Source organism: Sphaerodactylus townsendi, linkage group LG06 (genome assembly GCF_021028975.2).
Source record: "Sphaerodactylus townsendi isolate TG3544 linkage group LG06, MPM_Stown_v2.3, whole genome shotgun sequence".
Classification (NCBI taxonomy): Eukaryota; Metazoa; Chordata; class Lepidosauria; order Squamata; family Sphaerodactylidae; genus Sphaerodactylus; species Sphaerodactylus townsendi.
This window is the reverse complement of record NC_059430.1, coordinates 17,160,657-17,187,276: the sequence shown is the minus strand read 5'-3', so window position 1 is coordinate 17,187,276 and position 26,620 is coordinate 17,160,657. Positions and strand designations below refer to the sequence as shown.

Below are 26,620 nucleotides of genomic sequence, written 5' to 3'. Positions count from 1 at the left end.
AGGGGCAAGAAGAAATGGCTCCAAGTAATTCAGAAGCGACGGGATAAGAGGACAGGTTGCTTTGTGGATTAGAAACAGGTTAAACTGCAGGAAACAATAGCAGGAGTACATGGTCCGTTCTTGCAGTGGTGGCGAGCAGCGGAATTTCACAGGATATGGTACCAGTTTTATTAATTAAATAGAACTGGTACAATATCCTGTGAAATTCTGCCATTTTTATATGATCAGGAATCAGGGCTGAAGTTCTTGACACTTTTTTGGAGGGGTCGACTCACTTTCCCCACAAATGCACAACCGCGGCATAATTTTGGAGCTGCACGTAGAGTAGTCTGTGCATGTTCAGCTTCAAAATGGGGGAAGTAAACACCGCCACCCCCGCCGGGAGAGCCATTTCAGCTGAAGAAGACACCAAGCAGGGAGAAAGGCAGGAGACCCTCTCTCCCCATGCTGTGATCCTGAGTCAAAATGGGTCCCCCGCAGGCTTTAAACATCAGATGTTCCCTGTAAGTGCTGTGTGGTTGTTGGGAAAACTACTTGGTTTCAGGACTCTTGCTTGTTAGGAACTCGTTATGTAGTCGGTCCTCAGAAATGAGCAGAGAAACCTCTGGGTTTGTAGATGATTCCAAATTACTCAGTGTGGTGGAATCGAAACAGCTTATGAAAAGCTCCAAGAAGATCTCTCTAAGCTGGGAAAGCAGAGGACTTTCTGGAAAGTGAGATGGGAAGCCCAATCCGGGATGGGGGTGGAAGAGCAGAAGCCAAAGAGGCGGTTGGCAGTGCAGGCACTGGCGGAGAACTTCTTCTCTTCTGGGGAAGCCAGGAATGACTTATGCCACCCTTTTTGGTGGTGTAAGTCTGTGCTGCAAAAAGGAGACGTTCCCAGGCTGAAACTGCACTGGGAAACTCTGCCTCCAGGAATGCCTCTAAACCATCCCCACCCCTGCTGGTTCAGGCTCCTGTGGCGGAGGGGCCCCACTACGTGTGGTAGCTTCTGGGTTCAGGTGTCATGCCGGTGCGCAGTGCTCTGCTGCCAGCATAATAGCTCCTCCGCCAGCATATTTGCCCCTTAACGCTGGTGGAGTGGGCACCCATGCTGGAGCAGCCCTACCCCACTTCCAAAGCTCCATTCCCTCACTCCACCCTGGATTGCACTCACAGTGGGAATAAGTGTAAAATGGTTCTTATTGGGGCAAAACAAAAACAGCTCTGTAATGTACACTGATAAAGAGTAAACAAGTGGTGACTGACCAGGGAAGGGATCATGGGATAGCTGAGCAAATCCATCAACGCTGTGTGCAACAGCGCCACAAAAGGCAGATTGTGTGCTAAATATTATTAGAAAGGGATTGAGAGCAAGACGGCCCATAACTCATGCTTTTGCGTATCTGTATGGTGCAGCTGCATTTCGAATACAGTGTCGAGTATGGTCACTGCATCTCTCGAAGAACGTTGTAGCACTAGAAAAGCTGCAGGAAAAGAGTTACCCAAAGGATTAGAGGAATGTCTCACCTTCTGTGAGAAAAGGCTATGAAGATTGGAGCTTTTCAGAGGCGGGGCATGAACGAGGTTTATAAAGTTGTAAAACGAGATAAAGAAAATTGAACGAGATACGTTTTTCTCAGAATGTTGTAACTTAGGGGCACCCAACGATGTTGATGGAAAGTAGATCCCGGACAGGAAAAAGGAAGTCCCCTTTCGCTCTGAGCATAACTGTGTGATTCGCTGCCTCAGGACCACTAGGTTATTTCTTAATTAATATTTGATGTCTTAAAATATGGGTACGCTGCCTTTCCTCTTGGCTCAAGGCAGATTAGGAAGAAAAAATGTGCCACCAAGTTGCATGGAGACCCCATCCAGCCAGCGTTCCAGGCAAGAGTCGCCACCTGTTCACACTTTGCCCATGTACATTCCAGGGTTGTGGTTGTTTTACCCTGGCATCCATCATTTTACATGTATTTGTGTTGAACCTCCCTTTCCAACATGTCCCCTGCTTATCCAGCTAGGGAGAGGTCTTCTTGGAGCTTTGAGAGATATATTATTCATATGAATCTAATCCCTAATTCTCACTGAGATGAGTCCTCCTTATTCGGGATCTCCGTGGTACCCATGGCATCTCATTTGATAGAAAACTGGAATGATGGGATGGAGGTTTAATTCTTCCACAGTAACTTTAAAAAATAGTGTCCCTGAATTTAACACAACTCCATTAAAAAAAGGTTATGTATGAAAGATTGGGGTGTGTGTTCATCTTATATTTGCATCGATAGAAGTTACAGTTATGTCCAGTAATAGAATTGTAACTTCTTTGCAAATGTTAGATAACTTCCCGCTCTCTTTTTTTCTTTTATTTTTTGATTGCAGACTTGGAAAACAAACCCACATGTTCCATTTGACTAAATGAAGTAACTTTCTCCCTCTGTTGATCTTCTAAATGCAAGAGTTTTCTTTTCAGTGGAACAGGCGTCCAGTCATGAGGTCCCCTACTGAATTTGTACAGGCCAGATTGAGGTGTGGCCACTCAGTAGAACTAGGTCCTTGCGTAGGCTGCGTTCGAGTTGCCAATAAGGTACATCAAGTTGCATAATGCTACATTTCTGCACCTCATTCTGAAGGCATTACCTGTGCGCATCCATTGCCTGTCCAGCCTTTCAGAATTCTTGGCATCTGGCCATTTTGGGGTGGTTTGTCCTCCCCCTCCTTTGTTGAGCCAAATTGCTGTCTGCCCCTTCCCTTTCCCTGTGGTCTTTCCCTTGCATCCAAATAATACAGGTGGCACAGAGCAAATGGCAAGGCCAGGCGAAATTGATTGCCTTTTTCCATTTGGAACTGGAACATGGACACATTTAAAATGAGTGACTTCTTGAAAAAGAAAAGACCCGTCCTTCTCGTATGAAAAGCTCTGTCCCCTCTCCCGAAATTATGCTGTTAAGCAGAGTGGAAAAGCTGACCATCCACTTCTCTTGACAAGGCAACGATCTTAAACCTCCTCTGTCAGACAGCATACCCTCCACCGACCATGTGTTCGAGTGCAGTAAAAGGCCCGGGTTTCCAATCTTTACATCATCAAACACGACCCTTTCCTCGGCCGATCGGCAGAGGATCTGAGATGGCTCCGAAATCCTGACCCAGAAGCACTCGAAGAGAAGATTATTGAAATACTCCAGATAGCGACGTTGTCTCAGACGATCTCCGAGCGCGTATATTTCTTTTTATCGAGGACGAGCGGGTTGTGAGAGAAATCTCACCCTAATGCACGCTATTACCATAGCGGTGCCCCTATTATACTATTGTAATCGGGTCCGAACCGAGAGCGGTGATTAACGATGGCAATTTATTGTATCTGACGAGGGGAGAAAATGGGAGATGTTGTCGTTGTCATAAATCATATCATAAATAACCAAAGAGGAGCCCTCGGAAAGCTTGTGTGGTGTCAGCAACGAGGCGCTTTCTGGCGCGTTCACCCAGGATGGTAGCCATAGAAACCCCAAAGTCATATTGTTATCTGCGTCTTGCTGCAGTTATGTGATACAACCATATTAACATATAGATTAGGCCATTTATAATACTAGGTGTCATTTCAGGTTAGCTTGCTTATATAGCATTTTAGGGTGCGCGTGCTCTCCCTCTCTCTCTCTCTCTCGCTCTGTCTCTCTCCTCTTTTCTTATTGTGCGGGATGTTAGGGAAACTGCAGCGTTTTCTCAGGTCAGCCGCGAACCATTTATAACCCATCAGCGTCACACGACTGTCAGCCCAGCTAATATACTTCTGTTATTGATTGGCCGCGGCGTGTGAGTTGTCAGTGCCTAATTACCTTGTCTTTGCTAATAATTTCATTTTTAACGGAGAGGGGCGGAGGAAATGAAATATGTTTAAACAAGGAATACAGCGCGGATCCTTGATGGAGTTTTGTGGTCAAAGAAGCCTGATTTATCACGAAGGTGCAGGTAAAGGAGACAAGTCGGGAGCATAGCCTGTTGCAAGCAGCCGGTGAAACCTGCTCGGCTCTGCAATTTTGTCCGTCAGGCCCTTTTCGCGTCTGAGCATCTCCCCCTCTCCTTTGTCATTGCTTCCGAAAGGACGTTCATTCTCTTCGCAATGCAGGTTTCAGGATAAAAAGAAACTCTGTGGGGAACAGGCCGGAGGGAACACTGAGGGGCAAGGAGAGGGTGAGAATTGTTTAAGAAGTTCCCCTGTATCTGACAAAGGAAGCTTTGGTTCTGGAAAGCTCATGCCTTCAACATCTTGCCCAAAAGTCACCCAGCGAGTTTACACGGCAGACTGGGGGTTCGAACCTGAATGGAACTCCCAGAGCAGGGACTCAGACCTGGGGTTCACAAATCCTAGTCCAACACTTACTGCTACAGCACAACAACTCTCAATAACAATGGACGGTGTATCCCCATGAGCAGGCTCTCCAGATGTTCATGGACTAGATGTTTTATTTGCAGCCTCAATTGGCCATGCTGGCAGGGGCTGATGGGATTTGTAGTCCATGAACATCTGGAGAGCCGCAGGTCGCAGACCCCTGCCCATAAGGAATGTGTTGAAATATCTGAAGCACTTTGAAATCAACAAAAGCTAGTATAGAATCAAATGCCTGTCTGATAAAGTATGTAGAAATTATACACTGCCACCTTGTAGCATCCAAGGCAGTTCTTGACAATTTACGTCTTAATCTGGCGGGGGGGGCGGGGGGGGGGTTGCGGCATTCTACGCCTCATCTTTACAGAGACAGGAGTTGGTTAGCACTTAGAAGCCCATGGGACATTTGTTGGGTAAACATCAACCCTTTCTGCACAAACCTTTTAAAACATTTCCTCCAAGGAGTTCTGCGTTGTTTTCACCCCCTTTGGCTCCCCAAACGTTTTATTTGCAGCCTCAAAATGTTTTAAGCGAATGCCCTTTTAAGATGGTTCTTTAGTTGAAATGTTTTCAAAAAGGCTTCACTTGCCTGTGCCATCTCTTCAAGGCATTCCCCACATCTCTCCGCCTTCCCTGATCTTCCTTCTCGGCACCATCTTCTGAGCTCGCCCCTTTCCCCTTGCCTGTTTCCCCTGCACCATTTCTGTGAGTTTCTTGAGTTTGGAGAGGGGGCTAATCTTTGAAGTATGAAGTATAGCAGGCTCAGAGAATCACAGCGTGAAGCTGTGAAGCACAAAAGCATCAACTGAGCATCATACTAAAAAGGGGGGGGGGGTCACAAAATGACAGCCAGGGATCGTTTTGAAAGGGTGAGTGCGGACATACATCATGGTAAAAGGTGGGGGGGATTGAAAACATTTTATAAACTTTTGGGGGATTTGTGTGGAAAGGGTCTGGGTTGGGAAATGCATGGAGATTTGGGGGCTGGGGCCTGAAAAGGGGGAGGTTTGGGGAGGGGAGGAGCTTCAGTGGAGCATTCATGTCATAGAGCCGTGGTGGCGAACCTTTGGCACTCCAGATGTTATGGACTACAATTCCCATCAGCCCCTGCCAGCATGGCCAATTGGCAGGGGCTGATGGGAGCCAACAGTCCTAACATCTGGAGATATAAGAACCGTTCCACCACTATCCTCAGGATTTATCTTCCAAAGTGACCATTTTCTCCAGGTGAACTGATTTCTGTCACCTGGAGATCAGGTGTAACAGCGGGAGATCACTAACTATGTTGGTAACTCTACAAAGCATTTTCTACCTGTTAGGCCCCTTCCACACATGCAGAATAATGCACATTCAATCCACCTTCACAATTGTTTGAAAATGGATTTTGCTATTCCGCTGGGAAAATCCAAGCGTCAAAAGTGCACTTTGAAAGTGATTGAGCGTGCAGTGTCATGCAATAATACAGAAAGAACTAAGATTAAGCCTGGCTGTTCCTTCCATCACTGAAGTGGTTAAGAGTAGGTGGATTCTAATTTGGAGAACCGGGTTTCATTCCCCACTCCTCCTCCTGAGTGATAGAGGCTTATCTGGTGAACCAGATGTGTTTCTGCACTCCTACATTCCTGCTGGGTGACCTTGGGCTAGTTGCAGTTCTTTGGGGCTCTCTCAGCCTCACTTCCCTCACAAGGTGTCTGTTGTGGGGAGAGGAAGGGAAGGGAGCTTGTGAGGCACCTTGAGTCTCCTTGCAGGAGAGAAAGGTGGGGTATAAATCCAAACTCTTTTTCTTCTTCTTAATTGCAAAGGACTCCTTTCCATGGCAGGCTGCATTGCCTACAAACACTGGTCATTAATCATGGCCTTGTGTGTGAGAGCCAGCATGGTGCGGTGGACTCTAATCTGGAGAACCAGGTTTGATCCCCCACTCCTTCCTCGTGAGCGGTGGACTCTAATCTGGTGAATTGGTTTCCCCACTCCTACACATGAAGCCTGCTAAGTGACCTTGGGCCAGTCACAGTTCTCTAAGAACTCCTTCAGCCTCACCAACTTCACAAGGTGTCGCTTACAGGGAAGGGAAGGGAAGGGAAGGGAAGGGAAGGGAAGGGAAGGGAAGGGAAGAAGTTGTAAGCCACTATGAGACTCGTTGTGGTAGAGAAAGCAAGCATTATATCAAGGTTTCATCACCAATCTTCTTTTCTTCATATGAGTAGTCGTAGGATGAGAATCTTCTGCTTTTGAATGTATCCAGATTCCTGCGGGTTTCAAGCTGCTTCCTCATGTAGTCGCCTCTTTAATGGAGTGTGGAATGATCTTGATTCTCTGGGGTTTTTTTAATCAAAAATGGAGTCTCTCTCCTCTGCCTGAACAAGGGTTGAAAACATGGCTGCTAGCCACAAGGCAAGGGTTTTGGGCGCTGTTTTTTTTCACCTCTGCGTTGGCCTGATACCTAATGCCAAGACCCACACCTATGAAAGACACCTATGGCAGTATTTTCCCAGAATAGCTAATTTCTCTTTGAATCCCCACCACTAAGGAGCACAAGAGTAGATTTCATTCCCATGATCTATCCGATAGCAATTGAATCAGATGTGTGGAATTTGCAATGTGCATCTATTTCTAGCAGGTGGTCAACTGAGTCAACAACAATTTGCTGTTGCTCGTTCTTTCTTCTTCTGTTCTGTTCTTTTTTTTGAGAGAGAAAGAGAGAGAGAGAGAAATACGGATGTCCAGCCAAGCAAAACCGAACTTTGTAACACTTTCCTCTTTTGCACAGCCAGCTCAGGCTTTATCCCCGGGCATAAGTCTCCACTCTGGCCTGGCTGCTGTAAATCCTCTGGGCCCTGGCAGAAGCTTGACTTGTTAGCTCGCTTTACTTAATTTGTGATGCTACAACCCAAGATTCACTTGACTGACTGGGCTCTTGACTCAACTCTCCTAAATCGGGGCATTGACACATTTTAGAGGGAAAGAAGCATTCCCTCCAAAGGCCTGGAGAGAGAGGGGGGGAATGCTTCCAAATGAGTTCCTTTAAATTGGATTCAGAAGAAAGGAAGACTTTGCAGAGTTTCAGAATTTGATTTTACTTTTTTATGTTTGGCGAAGCAATAAAATCATGTACTTTTTTGGGAAGGGGGGGTCATATAGTCCTGGATTTTCTTCCCAGGCGGCATCAAGGTGTTGCTTCTTCTCAAGAGCATTAAGACACGCAGATACTGGAGGTGGAAAGCACCGTGAAGTCACAGCTGACATTGTGACCCCTCAAAGGGTTTTCAAGGCAAGAGGTTCAGAGGATGGTTTGCTATTGCCTGCCTCTTACACGCTGACCCTGAACTTCCTTGGTGGTCTCCCATCCAACTACTAACCAAGGTCCGCTTTGCTTAGCTTCAGAGATCTGATGAGATCAGGGCTTGGACAGATTTATGGAGGAGAAGTCGATCTATGGCTACCCATCTTGATCCTCCTTGATCTCAGATTGCAAATGCCCTTCCATGAACCAGGTGCTCAGGAGCAGCAGAAGGCCATTGCTTTCACATCCTGCACGTGAGCTCCCAAAGGCACCTGGTGGGCCACTGCGAGTAGCAGATTGCTGAACTAGATGGACTCTGGTCTGATCCAGCAGGCTAGTTCTTATGTTCTTATGTTCTTATCAGGCTAGCCTGGGCCCAGTGGTGTACTGCCACCCAGATGTCCCATTCTAGGACATGTTTGTAATTCAGGTGACCAGCATTCGTTTGGGGGGAGGGGGAATGTGCTATGGCAGGGGTCTACAACCTGCGGCTCTCCTGATGTTCATAGATTACAAATCCCATCAGCCCCAGCCAGCATGGCCAATTTTCTTCCCAGGCGGCATCAAGGTGTTGCTTCTTCTCAAGAGCATTAAGACGCGCAGATACTGGAGGTGGAAAGCACCGTGAAGTCACAGCTGACTTATTGTGACCCCTCAAAGGGTTTTCAAGGCCAATTGGCCATGCTGGCAGAGCAGTAGGGAATTGTAGTCAGTGAAATCAGAGCACTTGGGTTGCAGACCCCTCTGTGCTATAGGTAATACGTCCAGTAGTAGAACATCTGCGTGGGTCCCCAGTTCAGTCCCTGGCACCTCCAGTGAAAAGGAGCAGGCAGTAGGTGAGGAGAAAGACCACTGCCTGAAACAGTGGAGAGCTGCTGCCTGCCAGAGTAGGCAATGCTGACTTTGGTGGGCCAAGGGTCTGACTCAGTATAAGGCAGATTCATGTGTTCATTATGTGAAAAGCTAAATTGCATCCCTCACACCTAGCCTCCACAGCTCAGGCGGCAGAGCTGGGAATCAAACCCGGTTCCTCCAGATTAGATACATGAGCTCTTAACCTCCTACGCCACTGCTGCTCCTTGACCAATTGGCCATGCTGGCAGGATAAGGAGCTTGGACTTCAGGTGCTGGGATGCATCCCTTCCTAATTCTGTTTGACTTGGGAGATGTATAACGGGGCTGCCACTTCGAAGTTCCCAGGCGGTCCTGGGATCCACACCCTCAGCATCTCCAGTTAAAAAGATCACATTGTTGGTGGCGTGACTCTGCCTGAGACTTTGCAGATCTGCTGCCAGACTGAGTAGACAGTGATTACCTTGATAGACCAAAGGTTTGATTCAGTATAGAGCAGTCTTAAGCACCCAAAAAGTCAAGACCTTACAACTGTTGTACATGCCCCAGGCATTTTACTGGCATCGTTACATGATTGTGTACAGTTCTGAGCACCGCAATGGAAGAAGGATATTGACAAGCTGGAACGGGTCCAGAGGAGGGCAACCAAAATGGTAAAAGGTCTGGAATCCTTGCCCTACAAGGAGAGACTTAGGGAGATGGGGATGTTTAGTTTGGTGAAGAGAAGAGGTCACATGATAGCCATGTTTAGTGAGGGAGCAAGCTTGTTTTCTGCTGTTGGTGAGGGAGCAAGCTTATTTTCTGCTGCTCCAGAGACTAGGACCAGGAGTAATAGGTTCAAGGTGAAGGAAAAGAGATTCCACCTAAACATCAGGAAAAAACTTCCTGACAGTAAGTGCTGTTTGACAGTAGAATGCACTACTTTGGAGTGTGGTGGAGTCTTTTTCTTTGGAGGTTTTTAAAGAGACCTGGGTGGCCATCTGTCAGGAGTGCTTTGATTGTGTGCTCCTGCATTGCAGGGGGTTGGACTTGATGGCCCTTGGGGTCTCTTCCAACTCTATGATTCTATGATACTGTGGCTGGTTTAAATGCACCATCTTGTCTTTTATGAGAACAATCAACACCAGGTCAATGCTCTGTCTTTTGATGAAAGCCAATAATATGTGGGGAAGTCTCAGTATTATTTATGATTAGTCCTGCAAAACTATCTACCACTGTCAGAGCTGAGACTTTGACCACTGAGGAAGGCCATTTGGCAGAAACATTTAATCAGGATTGGAAACTGGATTTGTTTGTCCCTTTGTGTTATCATTTTGTATGTGACCATTGTGTATAAAGATGTTTGTAAGGTAGGCTAGTAAGCACCCTATTGGTAGTGTTGTTTTCAGCTGCTGTGTATATATATTTTTCACAATTGAATTTGTTGGCTTTACACGTGCATTTGTTCTTGACCTTTTGGGTACTTAATCCTGTTGTTTTAGGGTTAAGTCTTTCCTCCCGTCTTTTGTTTGTTCAGCATAAGGCAACTTCATATGTTGAGGGAGGTGCTGTGGTTCAATGGAAAAGTCTCTGCTTTGCACCCAGAAGGTTCCTGGTGTTTCCAATTTAAAAGGACCAGGTAGTAGGTGATGTGAAAGATTTCCACCTGAGACCCTGGAGTATCACTGTGCCTAGGGATGGGGCTGCCTCCTAGCACTCTGAAATCTTTCCCTCCCTCTCCCTTAGCCAGACAGTTACCCAGGGGCTGCAAGATGCCCTGCAACTGGTAACTCCACCCCTGGACTTACTAGTAAACACCATAACCTCCTGGAAGCTAAGAGAAGCTTCAACTGGCTGGATTACCTGGGCAGCAGGAGCAGGCCTCAGCTGTTCCACTGGAAAAGGTGAGGCCAGCCACAGCCCCAGCACAGCCGAAATCATGGGAAAGGGCCCAGAGCCCTGAGGGGCCAATCCTGAACTGGCAGGGCTTGATGGACAGCCCACCAGCCACTAGTTGTCTGGAACAGGGAATTCCAAGGGGTGAGGAACCTTTTGGGAGGGATGAAAGAGATGCAGGGGAGGAGGCCGGGGGAGAAGGAAAGGAAGGAGAGAGTTGAGAAGTGTGCTGGAAACTGCTTGCTATTAAAGTCTACCTGCTGGAAACTGCTAACCTCAGCATGCTTCTTCACTATGTGAGTAGCTCACCAGGGTGCCAGCCTACTTTGCAAGGATGGCAGGGAGGAGAGATGCCCACACCCTGCCAATCTGAATGGGCTTTGATGGCTCAAATGTCTGATTCAGTGTATGGTAGCTTATGGGTTTAGAAAATAAATATTAAGCAAAAACTTTCACACCAATGTAAAGGAATCGGCTAAGGTGGGGTGATACTTAAGTTAAGTTGCTTATCTTCATTTGTAATTGTTAAAGAGAGCGATTTGGCACCCACGAATTTGTTTTCTCGTAAAATCGTTCCTTTCAAGAGAGACTACCAGTGACGCTTCTCTTGTTCTTGTTTCTTACAACAGAGGAGGAGGAGGAGCAGGTGCCGACAGATGGAGGAACATCAGCAGAAGCCATGCAGGTACCTTTGGAAGAGGACGGCGAGATGGAAGAAGACGAGGCTGTTAACGATGAAAAATTACCTAGGCAAGAGACCGCTGGAGAGCCCGGAGTCTGAGGAAATGCCTGCTACGAAGCGGCCAAGATTATCCAGCATCAAAGTTGAGGAGGGGATTCTGGAACCTCGTGAGCCTCTTAGTTCTATCAACACCCAGAAGATCCCTCCAATGCTCTCCCCAGTTTGTGTCCAGGACAGCGCTGATCTGGCTCCTCCCTCTCCAGAACCTCCCATTCTGGATCTCATTTCAAAATCCCAGTTGCCTGTGGCCAAACCTTTGGATTCTAAAGTATTTGTGCCCAAAGCAAAGGGGAAAACAAGCTCTCCGGGCCAGAAAACTAAAACGCCCAAAGTGTCTCCATCCCCAGCCGTCATGGGAAGCCCCCTTCGCTCGCCAAAGACCGGACCCAAAGAGAAGAAGTCGCCAGGCCGGGCCAAGAGCCCGGAGAAGTCTCCCAAAGAGCTGGTTCCAGCTCATGTTCCCCCAGTGGCAATTAAACAGGAGGCGCCAAGTCGGACCCCGTTAACAGCATTAAGCGAAACGATGGGGGAAGGAGAACGTCCAGGTAAAACTGGGCCCTGCCCCAGCTGACCCCGGGAAACCAAGCAGTGAGAACCCAACTAAGAAAGTGGCAGTGCTCGACAAGACCATTGATGACTCCATTGATGCCGTCATCGCCCGTGCTTGTGCTGAACGAGATCCCGACCCGTTTGAGTTTTCTTCAGGGTCGGAATCGGAGGGGGATATTTTTACCAGCCCGAAAAGACTTTCTGTGTCAGAGACGACGACACCAAAAGTTTCCGTTGTGGCCAGCAGCAGTTTAAATAAGCCCGGGCTCCCGCTAGTTCCTCCTTCTGGTGGAACGTCAAGCTCAGACATTTCATGGACAATGGATGACTCAATCGACGAGGTCATTCGGAAGGCAAACATGGGCGCTCCTGCCAATTTGCCGGCCAACTTCTCTTATTTCTCCTCTCCTTCTGCTTCTCCGCCCACCCCGGAGCCCCTGCTGAAGGTTTACGAAGAGAAAACTAAGCTGGCTTCGTCGGGGGAGGTGAAAAAGAAGCTGAAGAAAGAGCTGAAGACAAAAATGAAAAAGAAGGAGAAACAGAAGGAGAAGAACAAGGAGAAGAACAAAGAGAAGGAGAAGAACAAGGAGAAAGACAAGGAAGGCGGCAAAGAGGGCAAGTGTCCCTGGAAGGACCTGATGAAGGATGAAGATTTGGACCCCTACGAAATCTGCTAAAATGTAAAGGACTCTTTGACAGCCGAGACAAAGAGGTGAAGCTGAAAGAGGGCGGGGCACCAAAAGAAGCGGAGAAGCATAAGGAGAAGAAGAAAGATAAGGAGAAGAGCAAGAAGGACAAAGAGAAGAAAGAGAAAGGTAAAGATAAAAACAAAGACAAGGCGAAAGTTTCCTCGGCTCCACTTCTCCTGCCATCCAAAGATCTGCCCTTGCCCTTGTTCAGCACCCCGGCCGCCCTGAAGCTGCCCTCGCTCCTGCCCCCCCTCTCGTCAATACTTCCCGAGAAGCTGTTTGAGGAAAAGGAGAAGCCGAAAGAGAAGAAGAAAGACAAAAAGGAGAAGAAAAAGAAGAAGGAGCGGGAGAAGGAAAAGGAGAAGAAGGAGAAGGAAAAGGAGAAGAAGGAGAAGGAGAAGAAAGAAAAGGAAAAAGAAAAGCACAAGCATGAAAAAGTAAGTCGTGGGCATTGGCTGTGAGGAGGGGAAGGGCTTTATGGGTCATCTTTCCCCCCTTCCCCTATTGCATAGGTGTCAAACTTGCGGCCCTCCAGATGTTATGGACTACAGTTCCCAGCAACATGCCCGCAGGGGATGATGGGAACTGTAGTCCATAACATAAGAACATAAGAACTAGCCTGCTGGATCAGACCAGAGTCCATCTAGTCCAGCACTCTGCTACTCGCAGTGGCCCACCAGGTGCCTTTGGGAGCTCACATGCAGGATGTGAAAGCAATGGCCTGCTGCTGCTGCTGCTGCTGCTGCTGCTCCTGAGCACCTGGTCTGCTAAGGCATTTGCAATCTGAGATCAAGGAGGATCAAGATTGGTAGCCATAGATCGACTTCTCCCCCATAAATCTGTCCAAGCCCTTTTTAAAGCTATCCAGGTGAGTGGCCACCTCCAGTGGCAGCATATTCCAAACACCAATCACACGTTGTGTGAAGAAGTGTTTCCTTTTATTAGTCCTAATCCTTCCCCCCAGCATTTTCAATGAATGCCCCCTGGTTCTAGTATTGTGAGAAAGAGAGAAAAATTTCTCTCTGTCAACATTTTCTACCCCATGCATAATTTTATAGACTTCAATCATATCATTTAGAGGGCCGCGAGTTTGACACCTGTCCCCTATTGAATTGTAAAAAAACCAAAAAGTCAGGATTGTCTTTCTTTGTTTAGACAATTTTTCTGTTCTATTTCTATTCCAAGCAGTTCTCTGAGCAACCTACGGACATATTGAATCGTATGTCAGTAACAGCAAGCAGTGGCCAGCACTAACCACGTCAAGAGCCACAAAACCAGCAGGAACTGGTTGTTCGCCTTTATCCTGCTCATTACGTACCCCAAGTGGCTGTTCAGAACATCAACAGCATCTTTGGAATTAGGTGGAACAGAAAGATATTCTGTTATTTGCAGGTCTCCCATGCTATTTAATACCTGTATGAGCTGTTGGTAGAGGTCATCATATCTCTTGATGATCTCTTCCAGTAGCTTCAGATAGATATTAAATAGCCTGGGAGATAAGATGAAACCCCCGTGACGCTCCACAGGTCAGTGGCCATGGGGCAGGGCAGGAATCCCCAAACATTGTCTTCTGAGACTGACATTCCCAGATAGGATTTAATCTAGTAGTTCTCAACCTGCCCTCAACCCGTCGGGACCCTTTTGGGAGTCGAACAACCCTTTCACAGGGGTCGCCTAAGACTCTCTGCATCAGGTTTCTCCATCTGTAAAATGGATAAATGTTAGGGTTGGGGGTCACCACAACATGAGGAACTGTATTAAAGGGTCGCAGCATTAGGAAGGTTGAGAACCACTGATTTAATCCATTGTAATACGGTGCCCCTTAAGATGGTCCCCCATTGACATCTATTAGAGCCCCGTTCTTTTTCAGTAGCGGCTCCAACTTTTTGGGAAATACCCTTGCGGGGAGAAGTCTTTACAAGTTTTTTGAAGATCTTGTAGGGCCATTTTATTTTCTAGGGATTTTAATAGTGTTTGTGCTGCAAATGTTTTCTTAATTGGGGGGGGGCATTAATAGGGCTTTATTGTTTTTTGCATGATTGCGAATTGAAATTGTAAGCTGCTCTGAGCCTCAAGGATGGGCTATAGGTAAGTTAACAGGTAATAAATGTTGCCTTGCCAGTGGGAGGTTGGGGAGCTGACGAGAAAACCAGGTGACATGAGAGATGAAGTGAACATTTTAGTAGGGGTATGGTTGTGTTTTTAATCTTCTCAGAAACCTTTCTCTTTATTTCTCCTGTATTACTTTCACTCAGTCCCCGTTTTTTTTTAAAATAAACATTGTAAATTTGGGCATCTCCCTCCATTAAATCTCTTTAATATGCCGACTGACCAGAGGGTATTATATCTACCTAGAGGGGAACTTGGCATATATAAACACATGTTTGTAGGTGGATTTGTTTTTGCAGATTGTAACTCCACACTCCACAGGTAACTCCACGGGTTAACAGGTACTTAATATTCACATTTTAATGGGTTGTACCCTAAAATGGAACACGTGACCCAACAATGATTGCGCTGTTAAAACAGATCTCCTCAAAAATCAAGCGATTGCTCTTCTCCGGTCGCATCACCGGTTCTCGGTGTGGCTTTTGTATTCTCTTTCTGATTTTTCAAATTCAGGGGCACATTAAAACGGTAATGCGGCAGTATAACCCTATTAAAAGTCTATTCTTTATAGTCCTAAAATATATTGTATTTTAGGGAAAGCAATATAAGCCAGGGCAGATTACGCCGACAAAGCTTCCCATTACCTTGGTGAAAAGTCGCTGTCAAAAGATAAACTTTAAAGCTAGGCTGCATGAAAGAGTCCCTAGATAGAATTAAAATTTAAACTGATCTCAACGGAGATAGGTCTTTTTTCCCCCTCCCCCTATATTTTGAAGGGAGGGGAAAGTCCTCCTCTTTGCTGCATGTCAGGATTTTGAAAATAAATCCACCCCCACCCCCTTTTAAATCTCTTGAGTGATTTTCATTTTTTGCAAGGCCGCTCTGCTGGTGTCCTGGAAAAACGGAGAGTTAGAGCTTTATCAGTTGGTGCCCTGAGGTATGTGGAAAAGAAGCTAAACCCTTGAAGATTAACCCCCCCCTCCCAAAAAAAAGACCAGCACATGGCAATAAGGGGCTTATATGACTACCAGTATTAGTTCAGGTGAAAGAAGTATTGCTTATACATAAAACTGGACAAATCCACTGACAATGTATTTTTAGTGAGCTACAAAGGAGTCTTATATTGCTGGACTTTACCTCTTTGGTGATTAGGGAAGCTTTGGTAATCCACTGTAAATGCTCTTCTCCTGGCCCAGATACCCAGTGTTATTCCAGAACTCGTAGCTTTTAAAAAAAAAATTTACTGTTGAAAGTACATCTTTAACATGGTTATTTTAAAAACCACATACCCCCAGGTTGGGAACCACTGGCTTAGATAGACAGTTGTCCATAAATTGTCATTGAATTTGACTTTAACAATGTTTCACCTTTGAAACTGCTAGTCATCAACTTCTTCTTCTTCTTCTTCTTCTTCTTCTTCTTCTTCTTCTTCTTCTTCTTCTTCTTCTTCTTCTTCTTCTTATTCTTATTCTTATTCTTATTATTATTATTATTATTATTATTATTATTATTATTATTATTATTATTTTCTGTTTTGAATAGATATTTTATCAAGGGTTTCCAATTGGCCACGGTCTTATTTAAGTTCTTTTCTTTAAGCAGCAGAGTTAACTTGGCCATCTCAGCCAGCTCTGACACTTTTAAGTGCCATAGTTCCCTTCGTAGAGGTGTTTCTCGAGTAGTTGCAAGACATCATAAATAGCAACAAGCAGGTGGGCGACAATCGTACACTAGCATGGAAGCAGTCAATCTTTTGGGCCTGCATGACAAACAAACAAACCCCAAACAAACCACAGTGTCTATACCTAGAAAGTTGCTGATGTTCCAGGCAAGAAAAGGGGGAAGGAGCTTAAGGTTGTACTTAACTAGCTGCACTGCGAGCCAACTCAACCCCAGCAGGCTTGCCAGAGCATCAAGGGCCAGCCTTGGTCTTTCGAGCGGTGAAGCAGCCCTGTGAGCCAAATGAAATGGTTCGGCTAGCCAAGACTCGACTTCCTTGTGCAGCAGAGTAGCACGGCTACTTCTGTGGAATTTTCTCCATCAAAAGCAGACAGCGGTCAGGATGACCACTAGTCACAGCTGCTACTAGCCGTGACAGATATCTCCTCGCCTCTTTACATCAGTTTTTGGGTAGACGGATGGGAGGATGCTGTGGCAGTTCCTCACCTTGTGGGCTTCCTCGAGGCAGCTGGTTGACCCCTGTGTCAACAGAATGCCAGATTCGGTGGGACGATCCAGCAGGGCTTTTTATGAGTTTGTGGGATAATATCCTTTGCTACTGAAACAGGAGTCCTGAGTTCTCTGAAGAAGAACAGAACGGAACCTGCATGTGCAGAGCCAGCATACCTCTGAATTCTAGAACCTAGGAGAGATACCCCAAGAAAGCCCATTAAATCTTGTGCTTACCCTTGGTGCACCCACCGGTATCTGAATGGTTCTGGTTACAATCAGGTCACTTTTTCAGGGAGGAGGCACGGCTGTGGCTCAGCGGTAAAGCATCTGCTTGGCATGCAGAGGGTCCCCGGTTCAATCCCTGGCGGGGCCAGTTAAAAGAACCAGGTAGGACAGGGGTAGGGAACCTGCGGCTCTCCAGATGTTCAGGAACTACAATTCCCATCAGCCTCTGTCAGCATGGCCAATTGGCCATGCTGGTAGGGGCTGATGGGAATTGTAGTTCCTAAACATCTGGAGAGCCGCAGGTTCCCTACCCCTGAGGTAGGAGGTGATGGGAAAGACCTCTGCCTGAGACCCCGGAGAGCTGCTGCCGGCCTGCGCAGACGATGCTGATTCAGTAGAAGGCAGCTTCATGCATCACTAGACTAGATGATCTTTGCTCTGATCCAGCAAGCCAGAATAAATAATTAATACTAGTGGATTTTGCATCCTGGGCAGGTCTGCCAACCTCCATGTGATTGGAGATCCAGGGGTGTCAAACTCGTGGCCCTCCAGATGTTTGTGAACTTCAATTCCCATCAGTCCCTCCCAACATGAGCATTGGCTATGCTGGCTAGGGCTGATGGGAATTGTAGTTCATGAACATCTGGAGGGCTGCGAGTTTTGACACCTGTGGCCGTTAGACAATTGAGGCAATTGAGAAAATGGCCGCTTTGTAAGGTGGACACTGTGGCATTATACCCCATTGAAGTCCCTTCCCTTCCCTCCCCTAACCCCACCCTCCTAAAGCTCCACCCCCAAAACCTCCAGGTATTCCCTATCTCTGAACTGGCCTAATCCAGGGTGGTGAAATCTGGGATTTCACTTGGTGATTCTCATCTAGCTGTTCCCAGTTTCGGAGGGGGTTTGTTGGTTGGTTGGTTGGAAGGCCCTTCTCCTTCCTGTGAAATATCTATATCACAGGAAAAGAAGAACATTGGATGCATGAAGTTGAATTTGTTTATTTAAAAAATATTTATACCCCACCATTTCTCTGCATAATAAGGCATAGTAAAGACACAGACTTTATAAACAACAAGTTAAAACCAGCTCGGTCGATCCACTTGTTCAAAAGCCAGTATGCTCACAACATAGCTAAACCCAATTTCCCCTCTGTCTTTTTGCCCACAATGGTAGAACGGAAGTTCAGCGCAAAGACAACCCCAGATAAACTGTTATGTGGTATATAAAATAATAGAAACAGAGAGTTGGAAGGAGCTTCCAAGGTACTCTTGACTAGGGATGTCCAGCTCTGGTGCCCCAGATGTTCATGGACTATGATTCCTAGTCCATGAACATCTGGGGCACTAGAGTTGGACACCCCTGCTCTAGACCAACCCCTGCCCAATGCTGGAAATTCACAACTACTTCTCCTGTTATCGCCCACACACAGAGGCGTAGCTCCAAGGGGGAGGGGGGTGCGACGCACCGGGCGCGCTCCCTATGGGGGCATGGTGGGAGGGGGGGAGAGGATGCACCAGCGCACCGGGCGCTTTCCCCCCCTTGCTACGCTTCTGCCCCCATGCCTCCAGGATCCCTGGCCAATCCAGCCTGGAGGAAAATTACTTCCCTACTCCAAAGATAGCTAGTGGAATGCCTGAAATTCCTTTGAATATCTTTATTCATGTGTATTTAAAACATTTCTGCCCCCCCCCACCCCCCCACTGAGACAGGGATCCAGAGCCAGGGAACAGGGACCCCCAAGACAGCGTTGGACTCTCATCTGTTGTACAGTGGTGTCAGTCCTTTTTTCGTGGGATAATTTCTAAACGAATGTTTCTGTTCCTCCATTCCGAGCTGCGATGTGTCTTAACAGTTCCATGTGTTCTCTACAGCAGATCAAAATGGAGCCTGTCGTTCCTGCACCGTCTCCAGTAATCCCCAGGCTGACTCTAAGAGTGGGGGCCGGTCAAGACAAGATGTGAGTACCGAGAACCCATTTGGGAAAAACGTGGGGGGGAGGGGGCACTTTCCGGTTTCTTTCATTTCTTCTCGTTCAGCATTAACAAGCTACTGAAGATGTCTGTGGATGTTTGGTTGCCATCATATCCGGCACTGTATTGTCGAATGCTTCACAGCCGGAATCAACTAGCCGTTGTGGGATTTCCAGGCTGCATGGCCATGGTCTAGTGCTGTGGTGGCGAACCTATAGCACTCCAAATGTTCATTGTCTACAATTCCCATCAGCCCCTGCCAGCATGGCCAATTGGCTATGCTGGCAGGGGCTGATGGGAATTGTAGCCCATGGACATCTGGAGTGCCATAGGTTCGCCACCACTGGTCTAGTGCAGGGGTCTGCACCCTGCGGCTCTCCAGATGTTCATGAACTACAGTTCCCATCAGCCCCTTCCACCATGGCCAATTGGCCATGGTGGAAGGGGCTGATGGGAATTGTAGTCCATGAACATCTTGAGAACCGCAGGGTGCAGACCCCTGGTCTAGTGATTTTAGCTCGTTGCGTTTCACCTACGTATGTGGCAGGCATCTTCAGAGACATGTCACAGCAAGATGTGTTTCTCTCCAGGGCACGATTGGAGAAGCACATCTCATTGTGCCATGCCTCTGAAATCACCAGCCACAGATGCGGGCAAAAGGTTAGGAATGAAAAGCACCAGATCACCGCCTGAAAAACCCACGGCAGACAGTGGTCCAGCATTGTTTCCCACAATGTTAGCCAGCCGCTGGTATTGATGGATATGCTGCCTCTCAGCATGGAGATTCCATTTAGAGATCATGATCATGAATGTTCTAGACCCCTCTTCAGAACATACTTCTTTGCACAGTGAGTGATTAACATATGGAATTTGCTACCAGAGGTTGTGTTGATGGCCACAGTCGTAGATGGCTTTAAAAAGAGATCAGATGGAATCGTGGAAGATAGTGGCGGCTGACCATGGTGACTGGAAATAACCTCCACATTCAGTCAGCCCCTGACATCCAGTAGCAGGAGGCAATGTCAGGGGAAGGCCTCGGCCTCTGTGCCCTCTTGCCGGACCTCCAGAGAAACCGGCTGGCCACTGTGTGAGACCAGGATGCTGAACTAGATGGACCGCTGGTCTGATCCAGTGGGACTCTTCTTAAGCCTTTACGATCTCTAGTGAGCCTTGTTGTGTCATGTGGCGGTGAATTCCACAAGGTGATTGTGCATTTGTGTGAGAAAATTACTTCTTTTTCGTCCTGAGTTCACTTCCTGTCAGCTTAGTTGAGTTCTAGTATTATGGAAGAGGGAGAAAAAGTTCTGTCTGTCTTTCTGCTTTCCCCACTCAGTGCTTAGTTTTAAAACTTCTGTGAACTCCCCCACCCCCTTTAGTCTTTTTCCCTAAGTCGAAAAGCACCCTACTCCTTAGTCCTTCCTTGCGGGGAAGGTGCTTCGACCCCGCCATCATTTCGTTTCCCAGTCTGGACACCTTTTATACCAGTACAATTGAAATGGAACAACAAGAGCCCTCACACTTCTTGAACCCATGGCCACCTTTAAAATTCTGAGAGAAGGTGGTGAGCGCCCCCTCAAAATGGCTGCCCCAGGGGGTGGAGCCAAACCAAAAATGGCTGCCACAATGCCTCTCTCCTCGTTTTGTGAAATAAAAATAAACAAAGGAAGGCCCAGGCAAGGGGAGGAAGGCAAAAGTGAAGAGGAAAGGAAAAGATGGGAAACCTGAAGGAGGGATGGAACCACCTGTTCTCCTGAGCCTCTAGTGGCTGCTGCTGTTATTGCATCCATGAAAAGTCCTTTCGTTTGAAAGAGGGCAGCAAATAACAAGGCCTGCCTTACAATGGGCCTGCCCACGTTCTGAAAAGCCCAGTAGGGAAACACTGCTGGGCATCCCAATGAGGAACCTGGCATACAGGGTGGCAGCCCAAAGGCATGTTGAGATTTCTGCAAATTGACCCAACTGGTTGTCAAATGCGGACGATCTGATTGATATGTAGGCAAGTTAACTCGTTCATTTAAATAAAGGTTCCAATTAGCCAGCTGGCGCATTGCTAAAAAAATTGTGCGTGCTTGGTTGCTATAAAAATATACACACAACATCAAACTGCACCGTGCCCAAGCTGCTGGGACTAATAAACAACTTAATGTACAGTGTAAACAAAGTGGTTTAATGCAAATAAATTGTGCAAAAGGCGCAGAACACGAAAAACAGAACCTCAATTAAGCAGGCTGCATTTAAGCGTTACGTTCGCATCAGGGAATCTCAGCTCGTTTAGTAGTCAAACCCAAAGCCGTGGACCAATTATTTCCTGCTGTAGTCTAAATGTAATGTTGTAGGTCAGTGATGGCGAACCTTTTCAAGACCAAGTGCCCAAATTGCAACCTCAAACCCACTTATTTATCGCAAAGTGCCAACCCGGCAATTTAACCTGAATATGGAGGTTTTACTTTAGAAAAAACGGCTGGCTCCGAGGCGTGCGTTACTCAGGAGTAAGCTTGGTGGTAGTCAGTGCTTTCCTTTGAAGCAACCGTGCAACTCTTCCAATGGGTGAATCACGACCCTAGGCGGGTTTACACAGAAGCAAGCCCCATTGCCAGGAACCGAGCTTACTCCCAGGTAAAGGATCACGCTTTAGTTCTTTGCATGAAAATCAGTGGGGTTTAACAGCGCTTAACAGGGTTACCTGCACTGCTTCCCCAAAACCAAGTCTTAGGTTTAATGCTAATAATCGAGCCCAGCAGCCCAGGCCAGCCTAGATGTCGGGGGGGGGCACTCTGTTTGTGCGTGCCCACAGAGTGGGCTCTGAGTGCCACCTCTGGCACCCGTATCATAGGTTCGCCACCACTGTTGTAGGTGGTCCAGTCCCTTAGGCTCCTAAGCCACACAGTTCTATCTCAGACACATACCAGCATCCAAATTTAAGAGTAATTCCCAACTCAATACAGAAACTCCCGGTATGCTGGCAACAGTTAGAATGCGTTCCACGGTTAAACAGTGTTTTCTAAAAGATTCTTCCTCAGCATATAAAAACTCGTAGTCTCCCCACCGCCGTCACCACCACACGCCCCCGGCCCCTTTTCTGTCAGCTATTACTGCTATGAAAATGTAAACACACTGATTTAATCTAAATAAAGCACCTATTCTTCTCAGGAGCATAAATCCAAACTTCTGGTCATGCAACCCTCATGTTCCCTGCAGTAAAGAATTTGCCAACTCAGGGACAGACTATTTTGACATGAAAAATTTCTACATGGTTCTCTCTGAAGAACTGAGAGAGCACTAAGCGACCACACTTACTTGAGGTTTAAGTGCTCCGAACTTAGTTACTAGGTAGAGCAGAATTTCTCCAGGGCATGGATGGTAAATGTTCCTTATTTTGTGAATATTTATGGTTTGAAAAATAATAAATACATGACACTGTGTGCCACCCTTACAGTTTTCAGAAGGCAGGTGTTTCTCCCTGGACTCTCAATCTACTTACAAAACTAAATCAAATCAAATCAAATCAGTCCTTCACTGACATAAACAAAGGCTAACTAAAGAGAAATACACATTTAGAAGAAGAGGAGGAGGGGGAGGAGAGGGAGGAGGAGGAGTAGTTTGGATTTATATCCCCCCTTTCTCTCCTGCAGGAGACTCAAAGAGGCTTACAATCTCCTTGCCCTTCCCCCCTCACAACAAACACCCTGTGAGGTAGGTGGGGCTGAGAGAGCTCCGAGAAGCTGTGACTAGCCCAAGGTCACCCAGCTGGCGTGTGTGGGAGTGCACAGGCTAATCTGAATTCCCCAGATAAGCCTCCACAGCTCAGACGGCAGAGCTGGTAATCAAACCCGGTTCCTCCAGATTAGATACACGAGCTCTTAACCTCCTACGCCACTGCTGCTCCCGTAGTGCAATGGTAGTGCAAAATTTAAACTTGGAGTTTAAGCTCCCGTAGACTTTTAACAAATTGTAAAAAATTTTGCAACTTTGTTAATTAGGACTTAATTCTGACTTTTCAATAAAAACAATACTTTATGCTTACTGGACGACTCGTTCTGCCTCCTTAAAAGTGGAAGTAAAAGTTTGACCCGAATATCTTCATAAAATGGGCAATAAAACAAAACATGAAACATCGACAACTAGTGCTTAACTCAGGCCCCTTCTGCACAGCACAGGGAGAGGGGGTTGCTGGGGGGATAAAGTAACCTGCTCCCCTGTTTTGCGTTCGCATGCCTCCGTGCAGGCAGCGAATGGAGCCCGCAGATGCAATGTGAGCTGCCATCATGCCTTTGCACGGAGACATGGCTTTTTTAAAAAAATGCACCTCCCTCCGCTAGAAGGCTGTGGGCGGGGACTAGTAAAACCCGGGAAGCGTGGCTGTTTAAAGCGCTTCCTGAGGCAGCCGTTCGCTCGCTCGTGGCTGCAAAACACATTAAAGCAAGAGAATCACGGATAGAGCGGTTCTCCAATAATCCGTTTCGGGGAGGGGGGAAACGTGGGGCAGCCTCACTTTAGTGGCATTAGCCGTGCGAAGTTCCCCCCTGAAACGGGGTTTTCCCTGTCCCCAGCCCAGGTTTGTTGGCGCGTGTGCACAGAGTGGTAAGCTGCAGAGCTCTGCTCACGACCTGAGTCCAGTCCCAGTGGAAATCTGGTTCAGGTAGCGGGCTCAAGGTTGACTCAACCTTCCATCCTTCCAAGGTTGGCAAAATGAGCACCAAGCTTAGGGGTGAACTCTACGGCATTGTACCCTGTGGAGACCCTTTATTCATTCATTCATTCATTCATTCATTCATTCATTCATTCATTCATTCATTCATTCATTCATTCATTCGATTTGATAAACCGCCCTACCCCCAAAGGGCTTCCCAAACCCTACCCTTACTAAGCTCCACCCCCAGATCTCCAGGAATTTCCGAGTCTGGAGTTGACAAACTTAAATACCTGGCTAGCTCATTCCTTCTTTATTTCATTTTTTGTGCTGTGCCTTTGCATTCTGCCCATGAATGTTGAATCGAAGCTAACTGATGAACCTTTGAAAAAACCTCAGTCAGTATTCCATTGATTGCAGAGTGGTATAAAACTTGTTTTTGAACACAGTGAAATAAAATTCAGATTTCATTTTGCACAGCTGTTCAGGCAGCGGTTCATTTTTAAAAAGTAAATTACCGGTATTTTGAGTATAAGTACTGTACTCGCATAAATGGCTGGGGGCAGAAGCCATCTTAGAAGAGGCATTCCTAGTTCCCAGTTGCACAGAGGGAATACTTCTTCTGAAATGCTGCCTGCTGTGATTCAGTGCCTGTATCATATGAAGAGAAGGAGAAGAGTTTGGATTTATACCCCACTTTTCTCAACGGTAAGGTGTCTCAAAGCAGCTTACAAACTCCTTTCCCTTCCTCTCCCCACAACAGACACCTCATGAGGCAGGTGGGGCTGAGAGAGTTTAGAGAGAATTGTGAGTGGCCCAAGGTCACCCAGCAGGCTTCATGTGCAGGAGCGGGGGAAATCAAACCAGATTCTCTAGATTAGAGTCCACTTGCTCTTAACCATTACACCAAGAAAGGTTTCTTCCCCGCCTCCAGAATTTTTGATTCGTGTGCATATTCTTACAGATGTAATAAATTAAAACTTATGAAGTCAGCTAATTGGGTGTTAGCTTTACCATGGGTGCTATAGAGTTGGCCCATTCTTATTGTTTAAAAATTGATTTAGAATTATTTTAGTCGATTCGGTTTGACAGGTCAGTGTTTAGATGTAGTTCTCCTAATAAGGAGAACAAGGAAGTGTTCTGTTTCGAGGGGTTTGCTTGAAGTGCTCTGACTGCACAATAAAACCAAGTGGAAAATAGATTATAATCAAGCGTTTCTATCTTTGTAGTAAACAATTACAGCAACCCTTGCATAAATGCCACATTAGAAGAAATTTACTGGATTCTATTCTAATGCAATTAGAGCTAATTTTGTTCTTCAAATGAATAAAAGGTCAACTAGTAAATCTAGTTTATCTCAAGCCCAGGCCTCAATGAATTGTTTTATTTAATTTGTGGTGCAGAGATCTTATCCTTAATGGATCCAGGACTTATTAGTTTGCTGGGTTTTTAAGAAATTGGACTTTTAAAAAATATATAGGATGGGAACCATCTTGGTGCATGTGTGTTTTGTACTGTGTTATCAAGTCACAAGATCACTAATTCGGCCTCTGTAGGGGAGGCATTTAAGATTGGCTATCTAGGAAAGACTAGCTTGAAGTTTCAGTACTTAAATTGCCAATAAGGTTTGGAATAACTGCCTTGAATCACTGTCGCAAACTGGTTTATTTGTTTATTTTCTGGTCAACCTGTTTCTGTGTGTGTTTGTGTGTTTGTTTGTATTGTGCTTTCCGTGCATAGGTTTTTTAAGAACACTCTTCTTAATCACTGCTATAGTAATAAAGTCATCTGGTGTCTTACCCCAAAAGATAGAAAATGGTCTACTGTTGAACCGTCAGCCAAAATTAAATGTGGAATATGCTGCCAGAGGATAGACAGCTTTAAAAGGCCTAGACAGCGATGAAGAAGGAGGAGGAGGACAAGGACGAGGAGCAGGAGGAGGAGGAGTTTGGATTTATATCCCACCTTTCTGTCCTGTAAAGAGTCTCAAAGCAGCTTACAAACTCCTTTCCCTTCCTTTCCCCACAACAGACACGTTGTGAGGTTAGGTGAGGCTGAGAGTTCCGAAGAACTGTGACTAGCCCAAGGTCACCCAGCAGGAATGGAGGAGTGCGGAAACACATCTGGTTCACCAGATAAGCCTCTGCCACTCAGGTGGAGGAGTGGGGAATCAAACCCAATTCTCCAGATTAGAATCCACCTGCTCTTAACCACTACACCGTGCTGGTTCTCATGGAAATAAGGTGCATCAGTGCCTACTATCTATGATGACTAAAAGAAACCTCCACATTCAGGGGCAGTCAAGAGCCAGCATGATGCAGTGGTTCACAGTGGCGGACTCTTATCTAGTGAACCAGGTTTGAAGTTCCACTCCTCCACATGAAGCCTGCCGGGTGACCTTGGGCCAGTCACAGTTCTCTCAGAACTCTCTCACCGAACATGTCAGGAGAAGGCCTTGCCCTCTGTGGCCTGCCATTGGTTGTTCATTGTGTGAGGCAATTCATGGGGTTGCCACGAGGCAGAAGCAACTTGATGGCACTTAACACACATACACAAATGGAGGCAGGCAATGGCCAACCACTTCCAACTATCCCTTGCCTTGAAAACCCTATGACTTGACAGCACAAAAAATGGAGTTAATAGAAGGGGGGGATGGCCTCAATTAAGGAAATGTCTTGGAAGGAAGAAGTAAGTCCCCCTTTCCTTAATAGTTCAGCCTTTATCCAACTCTCCCCACCGCCCAACACGCGCACACATCAAAGGTGTCTCTTATGGCTAAATGTCTTATAATTAACCTTACAGTGACCTGTAAGGAGGCAGCGTTATTATTTCAGGAGAAGCTTATCTAAGGCCACCTACTGAGCTGATGGCAGAGTTGAGATTTGAACTGAAGATCTTAGCTGCTTACTACAGTAACTTTTGATACTTAGACGGCGCCTGTCTTCAACCAGTAATAACGTGTGTTGACTGAATTGTTCACTTCTCCAGTGTCGACATTGGGTACCTGTCTTCTATCATTTTGAAATATGCTTCTGCAACATTTTACATCCAGGGAAGGGCCGTGACTCGGGGTAGAACACCTGGTTGGCATGCAGACGGTCCCTGGTTCAGTCTCCAATATCTCTAGTTTGAAGGATCAGACCCTAGGTGGTGCCTTGACC

The 26,620-nt window shown here is 46.6% G+C and overlaps 1 protein-coding gene across 1 annotated transcript in view; it reads left to right on the top strand.

The window, feature by feature from the left end:
- TAF3 (TATA-box binding protein associated factor 3) overlaps nucleotides 1-26,620 on the top strand; it is a 167,597-nt gene that overhangs the window by 116,477 nt on the left and 24,500 nt on the right. Inside the window, 5 exon segments of the mRNA XM_048499552.1 lie at nucleotides 11,003-11,112; nucleotides 11,114-11,641; nucleotides 11,643-12,353; nucleotides 12,356-12,790; nucleotides 18,731-18,816. Of these exon segments, the coding sequence (XP_048355509.1) occupies nucleotides 11,003-11,112; nucleotides 11,114-11,641; nucleotides 11,643-12,353; nucleotides 12,356-12,790; nucleotides 18,731-18,816 (1,870 nt within the window).